This window comes from Octopus bimaculoides, chromosome 3 (genome assembly GCF_001194135.2).
Source record: "Octopus bimaculoides isolate UCB-OBI-ISO-001 chromosome 3, ASM119413v2, whole genome shotgun sequence".
NCBI classification, from domain to species: Eukaryota; Metazoa; Mollusca; class Cephalopoda; order Octopoda; family Octopodidae; genus Octopus; species Octopus bimaculoides.
Window position 1 is genome coordinate 118,248,125 of NC_068983.1, and position 12,899 is coordinate 118,261,023.

Below are 12,899 nucleotides of genomic sequence, written 5' to 3' on the forward strand. Positions count from 1 at the left end.
ATATATATATATATATATATATACACACACATATATACGACGGGCTTCTTTCAGTTTCCGTCTACCAAATCCACTCACAAGGCTTTGGTCAGCCCGAGGCTATAGTAGAAGACACCTGCCCAAGATGCCACGCAGTGGGAATGAACCCAGAACCATGTGGTTGGTAAGCAAGCTATTTACCACACAGCTACTCCTATAATTTTTTTATTTTGACAATTCTTAACACTCTTCAAAGTTCATTACTTACTTTCCTTGTACTCTCTCACTCTTCTCCTCTTTTATCTTGTGTACATTGATGCCCTTTTGTCTACTGCCCTCTTTACCCTACTTTCTCACTCCCCAGTTAAGTTGCTTCACCTGGCCCTGATCACTTCCCTCCAATCCTCCCATTTCAACTGACCTAACTTTTACTACAAACTTTTAAAACCTACTTCTTTCCACTTCACTTCCTCACACATCACTCATCTCCCATGCTACTCACACTATACATGCTATCCTTTTCCCCTTCTCTCCATACCTTCCACATTACATTACTCTTTCACCCTTCTCTTTTTCATCCTGCAACCAAAGGACAAGCAACCAAAATGTTGGAAGTTTTCACTCTTCACAGTAAATTGGACTCACTCAAATCTAATTGTTTTCCTTAACCCATAAACTGCGATAGGCCACCTCAGTGGCCAACACGACAGTGCGATAGGCCACCTCAGTGGCCAACGCAACAGTGCAATAGGCCGCCTCAGTGGCCAACGTGACAGTGCGACGGACCACGTGCGTGGCCACGAAAGTAGGGTATGATCTGACCTAATTTTGATGACGTATAATGTATGCACACAATACCCTTTCACCCCAGAAACAGTGTACTCGATCACAGACGGTGTTAAGAAACACTGAGTATTTTTCCGAGTGATAGATCGACGTTGACCTTTACCCAAAATAGGCTCAGCAGTTCGTGTTACATACAGCAAAATCCCAGCAGTTTATGGGTTAAACTTTTATAGATTAATTGTTGCTGACATAGACCATCAAAGTTTACTGAAATTCTAGAATTTTTCATGCTAACCACTAAACTGTAAAATAGGAGGGTCAACTACTGTAAGCCAATCTGCCTAAAAAATACAGAAAATATTATACCTAATTGTGTTGTGCCCTATCTGAAACGTAATATTATATCAAAGTCTGCTGAGAGTTTAACTACATTAAAGTTAAACTCTTAACTATAGCAAGAGCATTTCTATGTAAAAGCATTTTTTCTAACATTACAACAACGATTATTTCTAATATAGGTACCAGATGTGGCTGTGTGGTAAGAAGTTTGCTTCCCAACCACGTGGTTCCAGTTTCAGTCCTACTGCATAGCACCTCGGGCAAACATCTTTTTACTATAGCCACAGGCTGATCAAAGCCTTGTGAGTAGATTAGGCAGATCAAAACTGAAAGAAGTCTGTCATATACGTGTGTGTCTTTGTGTATATGTTCATCTCCCACCACCATTTGACAACCGGTGTTGATATGTTTATGTCTTCGTAACTTAGCAGTTCAGCAAAGGAGGTCAATAGAATAAGTACAAGGCTTTACAAAAAAATAATAAGTATTGAAGTCAATAACTTTGACTAAAATTCTTCAAGGCGGTGTCCTAGCATGGCCACAGTCTAATGACTGAAACAAGTAAAAGCTAAAAGATGAAAGGACAGGAGATTTGCGAGGGGGGAGTGTTTAGTCAATATCATTCATCCCAGTACTTGACTCATACTTTATTTTATCAGCTCTATAGAGATGAAAGGCAAACGTTCCAACGTAGTTACAAGCAGACATAGACATCCTCTCAACCTTCCCACTCTTCATTCAGTACAAAATTGAGGGTATAACAGCTAGAGAGAAAGAGGCCTGCAACAATAGTTCCCTCTGCAATTAGAAAGACATGGGACAAAGTGGTGAGAAAGGATCTACAAACATTGGGACTCACAGAGGGGATGAAAGAGGACTGAGACTCGTGGAGATTTACTGTGCTTGGAAAGACACATCAAGCTAAGTAAAAAGTGTGGTTGCCATTACATACAGACTCACCCCTTGCAACCCTCTCCAGCTGAGCATCCCTAATCTTGCAGGTTCATAAGTGTCAGAGCTGCATAAAAGCACCCAGTATACTCTGTAAAGTGGTTGGCATTAGGAAGGGCATCCAGCCATAGAAACCATGCCAAAACAGACATGGAGCCTGAGCAGCCCTTCAGCTGATCACCTCCTGTCGAACTGTCCAACCCATATCAGCATGGAAAATAGATGTTAAATCATGATGATGATGATGATGATGATGATAAATAATACAAATGTTAAAATTTAGTAAAAACATCCAAAATAGAACTCACCACCAGATGGCAAAAGAAGAGTGAAATTAAGTGCAAAGTTATTGCGGCGGTAGTCATTAAAACAAGTCCGCTGTTCATCATGAATAGTAATACCAGCAATTTGTGGACGCGCTGATGCACTGGTGTAGAGACCACTGATATTATTGAAAGTAACATCAGTAACTGTAGGACTTCCTCTAGCAGGAATATCAACACTGGACTGGTAGTGGTACTTCTGCCAACTTGATATGCTACCTTTACTTCGGTTACGTTCAAGTTCTCGGTTCACATTGTGGCATCCTAAATTTCAAAAAGAGAAAAGAAAAAAACAAAAAAAGAAATAAATAAATTTTAAAAATGACAAGTATTCTCTTTTTTTAAAACTCTACAATTATTCTAATATGTATAATTTCAACTGAGTGAGCAAGGTCAAGCTTAGAGATAAAAGAGTGATTCAGATTCTCTTCGCTGCAACAATAGAAAGGTCAGTAATATTCCCTCTCCCATTACAGCTGTTTAAACTCAGGAAACGCATTAACATTCACTGGATATGGGTAGACATTTCAAAAAAGATCAGATTGCATAACCAAGAAAGAATACAAAAACATATTTTTGTCTCTTACTTGATACTTTCTTCTGCATATCCTCAAATTTAAAGTTGGATCTTCAATAACAGCTTTCAGAAATTTCAACTCAAAAAATGGCCACTTCTTTCATAGCACAACATATATTGTTAAGATATTTATATAACAGAAACATACCATAGAATTGTAACACTGTGAAAGAAACAATGTACATTTCATAAATTCTTCATATCATCCAGCATTATTTCCATTCTATTTAACCTTTTTGTTATTATATTTCTGTTGAAATATACTGCCTTTGTTTCAATTAATTTTGAAATAATGAAGGATTTAATAAAATAACTTTGTTATTAAGCTGGTATGTGGAATGTTAATTAACATGAAATTTTGATGGAAAGATTTACTCTAGATCATTTTAAGACAGGAGGTTTGTATCAAAAGTTCAGGGGCAGCCTTGGGCAGAGTGCTTCCAAAAGGATGAAAAAATAGTTCCCATTGAAGTTAGGTTTAGCAATGGAAGAAGACTGAAATCAGGGATAAAGTTAACTAAATCGTTTTTGATTCACAGAGATCCATAGATTTGATATGTGTCACTTGTTGTCAGCATATTACACAAATGAAAGATGAAGCTCTTCTTAGAAAGGATGCTAGTTTATTACTGGCATCAATTCCATAGGAAGCGACTGAATTCAACACTGCATTACAGTAAACAATTCACGAATTCCATAGTACTGGTATCTAGCTCCAGCAGTAAATCATACTGTGTACCTACTTTGGGCCATTAAGAATTGTGTGATTAGGCCATAAACACAGCATCTGTAACAGGATATGAACTATCAACCATTCAGTTGAGCATCATGCAATTCTACCATTTCAGCCATCGATCCTCTTACTGAAAATGGACAGCAGCTACTTAACAACAAACATTTTCTCAAGCAAAAGGTTTATCTAAAGTTGGTAAGAAGAATAACAAAATATCTTTTAAAAATCTCTAAGCAACAAACTCATTTTTATAAGGAGATTCTATAAACTGTTTAAACATTTTACTTCTGATGATACTCTGTCTTGATAATTTAAACTCTATTTCTTTCATCTGTATTGTTCTAAATTAACAAATTTACATCTAATAAGCCAAAACAGTAGAGTGTCAAACTAAATGCCTTTAAGCATTTAATGACATCCTTCAACATTAAGAATTCAAATCCCACCAGATTTGAATTCACCCTTCATTCACTCAACGTATTGATAACGAAATAAATATTAGCCATTACTAAAATCAATTCAGTGAACTATATCCCCACCCTACAAATTTTTAGCATCTTGCCAACTTTACTAATGTGAGAAATCAATACATTTACAAATGTGAGTCAGCACAGCCACCCAAGCTCCACTAATAATTTTACATGAAAGAAGTTATTTAAGAACTCTATGCAGCCACTTAAACTGCAGGAATCTTCCCCAAATACTACTCTACCTCTTAAAAATATTTAAATATACAAGATAAACTAACACTGAATGTAATACACCAATAAAAGAAAACAAAATGGTCAGTTATAATATCATTTAATGTTTTTCATATACCAAAATATTCCTCACAGAAGCTATGAATATGAAAGAAGTGAACTCTAAAACACCTATAAAGATAAATGTCTTACAGTCTACAAAAACTCAAAAACATTATCACTAACATTTACAAATAGGCCAGAGACATACACGAATACAGGAAAAAATAACTATGAGAGCAACACTAACAATAAAGCACCATTGTTATTTCCTTTTTTTAAAGTGAACAGTCCCAAAACAAAAAGAAAAACTTATAAATTCTGCAATATAAAATTAATGACATTAAAAATACCTTTATGGAACTAAAAGATTTATCATCACACTCAACACTTACATGATAATTCAGAAAATATTCTTACTACATAACACCTAACATTGTGCATGTTATAAGAGTGGTTAGTCTTATAACATACACCTCTTTTGTTGTCATATTTCTGTCAAAATACACTATCTTTGTTTCAATTAATTAGTAAAATAATTTTGTCATTATTAAACTGGTGTCTGAAACATAAATTTTAATGAAATTTTAATGAAAGACATTTTCTTCTATTTTTTTGATAACTAACTTTAAAACAGAAAGTTTGTATCATAAAACCAGGGTAAATCTCAGACAAGTTGGCATCAAAAAGGTTAAACCAAAGAGGGAATGACGCTAACTAGAAATACAGACTTCCAAAATAAAAGCCAACAACATGAAACACACTATTATACTATATATAATAACATCAGAAACCTCACCAATTGATCATCCAGGTTACAGACCCCAACTTCAACACTTAATACAGAAACATTGTTGAGAAAACTTCAATGCATTCAATACATGCTGGTTTTCAAAATGGGTACCCAAGGTTGTTTCATCTACAGAGAAGGTGATGGCCTCAGTTCTTTGAGATGCAAAAGGCATTGTGCTTATTGACAATCTTTAAAAGGGCCACACCATGAATGGGGAGTATTATGCCAACTCACTTAGGTAGTTACAAAAGGCTATCAAGACCAAATGTCCAGGAAAACTGACAAAAATGGTTTTGTTTCATCACAACAATACTCCAGCACACAAGTCTTTCGTTTCAATTACTGCTGTGTGTGACTGTGGCTTTGAAATGTTTGAAACTCTCCCTATTCTCCTGATTTAGCTCCATCTGACAATCACCTATTTACCAACTTGAAAAAAACACTTGGCTGTGCATGAAAAAAAAACACCCAGTACACACTGTAAAGTGGGTTGCATTAGGAAGGGTACAGGAAGGGATTCCAACTATAGAAACCATGCCAAAGCTGACATGGAGCACAATGCAGGCCAGTAGCTCACCAGATCCTGTCAAACTGTCCAACTTATGCCAGCATGGAAAATGGACATGTGATGATGATGATATTAAACACAACAAACCAATTTCTGAAGAAAATGGGCACAGCCCCTTCTTCCAAATCAAACCAATAAATGATAAGGTATTAAATTTGAATATAACAAAATCTTTCTCCCTTACATTTACATGTTTCAGAGGCCCTACAAAAAAATCATTCACACTGCCTTTCCTGCTCTAAATCAGTGACCTCTGGGGGTCTATGTAATATTTTTGGGGGTTCACACTAGAAAATAATAAACTGGGGATTTATAATAGTATTTTAAGAGTCCATGAAAAATTGTGATTTAGGTATATTTATTGCAAAAAACAGCTGGGATTTTTTCCTCTAACATTCTATGTAGCTCAACCTACACAGGTTAATGTATGGAAAACAAAATAGGAATTTGAAAGAAATTTCTGTAAAACTAGCTTTTAAACATCAAATGGCTGTGCGTGGGAGGAGGAGTCCACTAGAATAAAATAGATATAAAAGGGTCCGTAGATAAGAAATGGTTGAGAACCACTGCTCTAAGTCATTTTTTTCTTTACTTTTTTCAGGGCCAGACAGTATCCGCCCGACTGGCCCTCGTGCCGGTGTCACGTAAAAGCACCCACTACACTCTCGAAGTGGTTGGCATTAGCAAGGCCATCCAGCTGTAGAAACTCTGCCAAATCAGATTGGAGCCTGGTGTCGCCTCCTGGTTTACCAGTCCTCAGTCAAATCGTCCAACCCATGCTAGCATGGAAAGCAGACGTTAAACGACGATGATGATGATGATGATGATGAATTTGCAGCTATATTTTGCTTCTTGATAATCTTTAAGACCTTCAAAGTAAGTCTTCATAAAACCAATATTAAGGTAAGGTAATATTTTTAGTCTGAGAAAAAAATAACTAATGGTTATAATAAGGTTCCTAAAAATTTACAAAAATAGGTTCATAAAATAAATAATGGAACAACTTACGCTCTTCTTTGTGAACATTACAAATTAATTTTCTATCTTCATCCTTTGGCTGAAATAAATAAAAGAGAGTAACAGATTAATTGGAGACTACTTAAGGATAATCAATTATTGATGATTTTAATTATATCACAATAGATGAAGAACCCATAATTATTAAATACAGCTGAGAAAATCAAGAATAAAAAAATGTCCATCAAGTACAATTGTTAGCTAGAAAGTATATTGTAATTGATGGATAATTTGTAAAGAAGGCTGGTAGAGATCATAACAGCAGGATCAATGCTATTATAAGAAATTGCTTGAGAAATGTCACATTGGAGCAGTGGTTGTCAATCATTTTTTAAATATGGATCCCTTTGATTCCTATTTTACTCAGGTGGACTCTTATAGCCATTTAATGTTTAAAAAAAAATCCTACCAACCACATGGTTCTGGGTTCAGTCCCACTGCGTGGCACCTTGGGCAAGTGTCTTCTACTATAGCCTCGGGCCGACCAAAGCCTTGTGAGTGGATTTGGTAGACGGAAACTGAAAGAAACCCATATATATATATATATATATATATATATATATATATATATATATATATATATATATATATATGTATGTGTGTGTATATGTTTGTATGTCTGTTTTTGTCCCCCCAACATCGCTTGACAACCGATGCTGGTGTGTTTACGTCCCCGTAACTTAGCGGTTCGGCAAAAGAAACCGATAGAATAAGTACTAGGCTTAGAAAGAATAAGTCCTGGGGTCGATTTGCTTGACTAAAGGCGGTGCTCCAGCATGGCCACAGCCAAATGACTGAAACAAGTAAAAGAGTAAAAGAGTAAATATTATTAGGAATTCTACAAAAATTATGTTAAAATATTGTGTGCATTGCAGAAGTATATTCAGTTAATTGCATGTAAATTTTAACAGCAAAATATTCTATAGACCGCCCCGACCTCCCCAAGGGCCATATGGACCCTGGTATGAAAACCACTGTATTAGAGTAATGAGTGATAATATACAGGAAGAAAGACCACACCAATTCATTCATTAGGGATTTTCAGAAGCACATTACTTTCACCAAAAATCTTTCTTGCAGCTCAACATAAAACAGGTATCAACACCACAAATATTTTAAATGTGTCTCATTAGAGTTTTCCCATTAAATGGTGCTGGTTAAGATCAAAGTGAACTCTTTTAGATTTTTTTTTAGGAAGCAAGTCTAGAAAATTATGGCTAAATCTATCTGATCTCGCATAATGAAATTTACTGTGTGAATGAAGATCAGTGTTATTGATGAATTGGCTAATTAATACTTACAATATTGATTTCTTTTGTATTAAGTACAAAGCCAATTTTATTTTCCTTTCATTTGAGTAGCAATCAAGTTAAATAGTTACAGGGAAGTATCTAGTCCAGAGCTCTACTATCCAGACCGTCTCAGCCACCTTGAATTGTGCGAATAATATTGATTTCTTTTGAGTAGACACAATACCAGATTTCAGAGGTAAGGGGTACTTAATAAAACTGAACCAACTCTAGTTTATTACAGGCACTTGCCTTAACTCTGTCATTCTCATATCTCTCTTGAAATCCACTGCTTTTGTTTCAATTAATTTTGAAAATACTGAAGAATTTAGTAAAACAACTTTGTCATTATTAAGATGATGTTTGAAACAAATTAGTGTAAAAATTTGATGGAAAGTTTTGATTTAGATCACTTTAACTTTTTAACATTTAAACTGGCCACATACGGCCAAAATATTCTACTTGGTTTATGTTCAAACTGACCAGATCTGACCTCTTGCACCTACTACAGAGAGTCATTTTAAACATAAACAATCACATCATCGAAATCTCAAGGCTACAAGATAACGCAGGATAAATTCAAAACAATGTAAATAAATAAGCATTACATTTGACAGAGTAATCTGAATGCTAAAGGGTTAAACAGGAAATATGTATCATAGGACCCAGGTGGACCTCAAGCAGGTAGGTATCAAAAGAGTTAGTAATACCAGAAAAATAAAAGAGTAAGTTAGCCCATCAGCATTTGAACTTTGAACATTATGCTATTAAACTTGTAACAGTAAAATATCCAGTTCAGTGTTTTAATATCTCCCATAACAATTGACAATACTTAACATTCTTAGTTGTGAAACACCAAGTCATCCTTGAATGAGTAGACTAATGGTTAAAGACATTCCAACATGACCACATAATCTTTGTGTATATCTAGTACTATGTCCTTCAATTTTTTAAAGGTAATAGAATGTGATTTGGACATTTGGCTGCTATTTTTAGCATACTGGTAACCATGTGGGGGGCTCTATAATTGGTTCATTTTAATGTTATTTAGCTATTTCTTTTTTCACAAACTTATTGAACTATGATTCATAAACTATCATGAACACTGAGCTGAGCCAATAGTTTTACAGCCACAACAAAACTGATACAATTTTGTTCATATTTAGCATCCTTCTCCGTGCTTACATAAAGGAGGAAGGAGATTAATGTTGAAAGAAAGATTACCCAAGAGAATCATTTATTTAATAATTCTAAATATTCTACTGGATAATCAGCATAAATAAAGAATTAAGCTATATATGACTACTACCAGAAAAATATTTTAAAAAATAAACTTGCAAAACAAATACAAAACAGCATTAAATTAAAAACAATTATAAGGGAATAATAAATAAGATGATTTATAAAAATCATTTTATGATTTTTGAAATTATAACAGAAAAAAGAACCACCATGGTAAAATATCACTTGGAAGAAATTATCCTCTCCTACAAATAGGATGGTCCCTACCAGCACCTCAATACTGTAAATCAATTAAGAGACAAAATATGTTTTCTCACTTGTTTATATAATACATGAAGGATGCCTTCATGCATTGCACAGTTCTCAAGCTCTATCATCTCCCAAACCATATCTGAGTCTTTCAGTTCCTTGCCAAAAGGGTGTCTGCCAGTACTGAAGAATTCTCCTTTCTTCCACTTCTCAGCTACAGTGATTCTGTGAACAGCACTCCCACAGACAAAGCCACCACATTCACTGCCTGCTTTGCATCCAACTTCACACTGCACACTAAGTAGATCTCCTACAAAACTACACCCTTCCATTCAACCAGACTCAAATTTTGCACACATTCATATCAAATGCAGCCCTAGCAATGTATTTTCCACTGTTCTCAAACAATGTGACTCAGATCTAATGCTTGTATTCAACTTTTCAATCTTTCTTTTTCTAGAGATATGTTAAAACCTTAGGGAAATACAGTACAGAACATCCTATTCTTAAAGAAAGAAATTCCTTTCACTTAGCCAACTACTGTCTTATTGCATTCACTTATAATATCTCAAAAAGAGTGGGGACATCCCCTAAAAGACTACAAGTATGGCTTTTTTAAAGTCAGATCTACTGGAGACCTATTCTATTTTCACACAAGTGGCTCCTGCCATTGAAACTTGGTGAAAGCAGTATTGTTTCTCTCTGCAAAGCTTTTGACCATATATGGCACACAAATCCCCAGTCAAAACTGTTGTGACAGAGCTCTCTCTCTCTCTCTAATCCACACTATATCAACTCTAATGTACGTTAGTTTTATTCTCCATACTCTTCATGACTTCCTTACCATCACCCACTCCAAAGGAGATGGTACCATCAGTCATTCCTCATGATTCATCCACATGAACCTAGACACTTCACACTGAATCTGCACTGATTCCATGAACAGAGACCTCAAGAATGTCCTCTAATAAGATCATGCCAATCTTGTTTCCTTTAACAGCAAAAACAACACACATTCATTGCAAATATCACATTATTTTCAAATGTCACAACATTTTTGCACATCACACTTAAAACATGAACAACACATAATTAAAATCCATGCAATCACTTCAATGCCAAGCCTCACTGTCACTAAGGATCTCTTCTGGCAAAACTACATCATCAACATAGAAAAGACTGTATCTCAAAGATGAGCCTTTCTTTCAGAGCAAAGAATATATTTTAGCCTTCCACAACTACTGCAAAACTCAGTCAACACTCATAATAGAATACTGCTCAACACAGAGCTACTGCTAAACACAGACATCCTAGTCTACTTTCAAAGAAAGGTTATTGGACAGATTGCAATGAAGTTGCTTGCAAATACACACCACCTATGGCACACGAACACACTGTCACCTCTTTCTGCCTTTTCTATTGCTGATTCAGCAGCCTCAGTCCTTTGTAGCTGGCTAGCCTCATGTCACCTTCACTTAGGCACTCCTGACTCACTCATCACTTTCTTCCTTTTATCAAACAATTTGTGTCCATCCTCTTCTCGAGTTTTGTACAAATCACTACACTCAATTCTTCTCTCCCAGAACACTAGCCCTCAGAAATTCTCTCCTTATACACATTGGTCCAACATTTAACCCTTTAGCATTCACATTATTTTGTGATGATTATTTATTCACATTGTTTTGAATTAATCATGCATTATTTTATAACTGTGGGAGTTTGTATGAAGTAACAGTTAATTTTTAGAATGATAATGTCGGGTTGATGTGAGAGGCCAGATCTTTCCATTTTGAACATAAAACAAGTAGAATATTTTGGTCAGATATGGCCAGTTTAAATCCTAAAGAGTTAAATTTGTAAGAGACTAAATGGAACATTAACATCAATCTCACTTGCCGAGGAGGGTTTGTAAAGGCCAGAGGCATGACCCCTTTCTCCAAACCAAACAAATAAAAGAAAAGGTCATTTAATTTTCACTTATCTAAAAAACAAAATTATTTCTATACTTCTAAAACAAAATATGTGAATTTGAATGCAGAAATCAGGTATTGGTCAATGAAGAAATACAATTAACAAGTCCAAAATACTTCATCAATTATTAACAATACAATATTATAACAGTGCAGCAAGCCACAAATAGAGACAATCAGACAACAAATTGGAGAACTTATGGTATGAATCTTATTTTCAGTGCTTCATAGTGTCTGCAACAAAAACACTTAATGGCCTACTCCACCAAGCTGTGAAAAAAATGTAAATATCTCTTAAACTTTTAAGAGCTTTTGCAGACTGCACTTAGCTCCAGCATACTGATGTGAAACAGATGAGAAATAAATCTCTGTTCTGTACAAAATGTTAGTGTATATTAGGCAACATTTCCAGAGCAATATTACAGCTGTATAGATAGAGGTATATATAATTATGTGTACTGTCTAAATATACAGTGAAACATCTGCAAATATTGAGTCATCCCATAAATAATGCAGTTTTTTCAATTGCATGAACTAAAAGTCAGAGGGGGGACAGGATAAACCACCTGCATCAACTTGCTATAAAAGCAGGTAGTAATTTTACATTGTAGCTTGTTCGTAGTGCAAGTTTTGAAGAGTGTGGTTCAATTTTAGCAGTTATTTTTTCAAAGCTATAATGGAAGTGACAAAGGAGCATATTCGGCATATTTTGCTTTATGAGTTCAATAAAGGCAACAATGCAATGGAAAGTGTGAGAAATATTAATGCAGTATATGGGGATCGGACAATAAGCATAAACCAGTGTCAACGACGGTTCCAGAAATTCTGAGCCGGAAACTACAGCCTAGAAAACAAGCCTCATCCTGGAAGATCTGTAGAGCTCAACGAGAACATTCTGCAAACCCTGCTGGAACAAAATCCCATCATAACTGTTGAAGAATTAGCAGCGAAGCTTGGATTTGGTCATTCAACCATTCATCAATACCCATGTGCCATTGGAAAAGTCAGAAAATTGGGTCAATGGGTTCCTCACAAACTTTCCAAGTTTAATTGTGTGCAGAAAGTGAATATGTGTTCTTCTTTGCTGTCACGTCTCATGAATGAACCTATTTTAGACCAAATAGTGACTGCTGACAAGAAATGGGTTCTCTATAAAAATGTCAAGCACCAAAGACAGTGGGTAGGGAAAGGAGAAACACCAGCACCCCAGGATAAAGATGGTCTTCACCCATGTAAGGTGCTGTTATCTGTTTGGTGGGATATGAAAGGTTTAGTCCACTTTGAACATTTAAACCCAAACCAAACGATAACAAAGGAGATCTACTGCAAGCAGCTTGAGCAGC

General features: G+C 35.4%; 1 protein-coding gene across 1 annotated transcript in view; it reads right to left on the bottom strand.

Moving 5' to 3' along the window:
* Positions 1-12,899, bottom strand: part of LOC106868418 (uncharacterized) — a 90,841-nt gene that overhangs the window by 50,325 nt on the left and 27,617 nt on the right. The window contains exons 2-3 of the mRNA XM_014913664.2: positions 6,798-6,846; positions 2,364-2,642 (exon numbers count right to left, since the gene is read on the bottom strand). Of these exons, the coding sequence (XP_014769150.1) occupies positions 2,364-2,642; positions 6,798-6,846 (328 nt within the window). The remainder of the gene's footprint in view (positions 1-2,363; positions 2,643-6,797; positions 6,847-12,899) is intronic.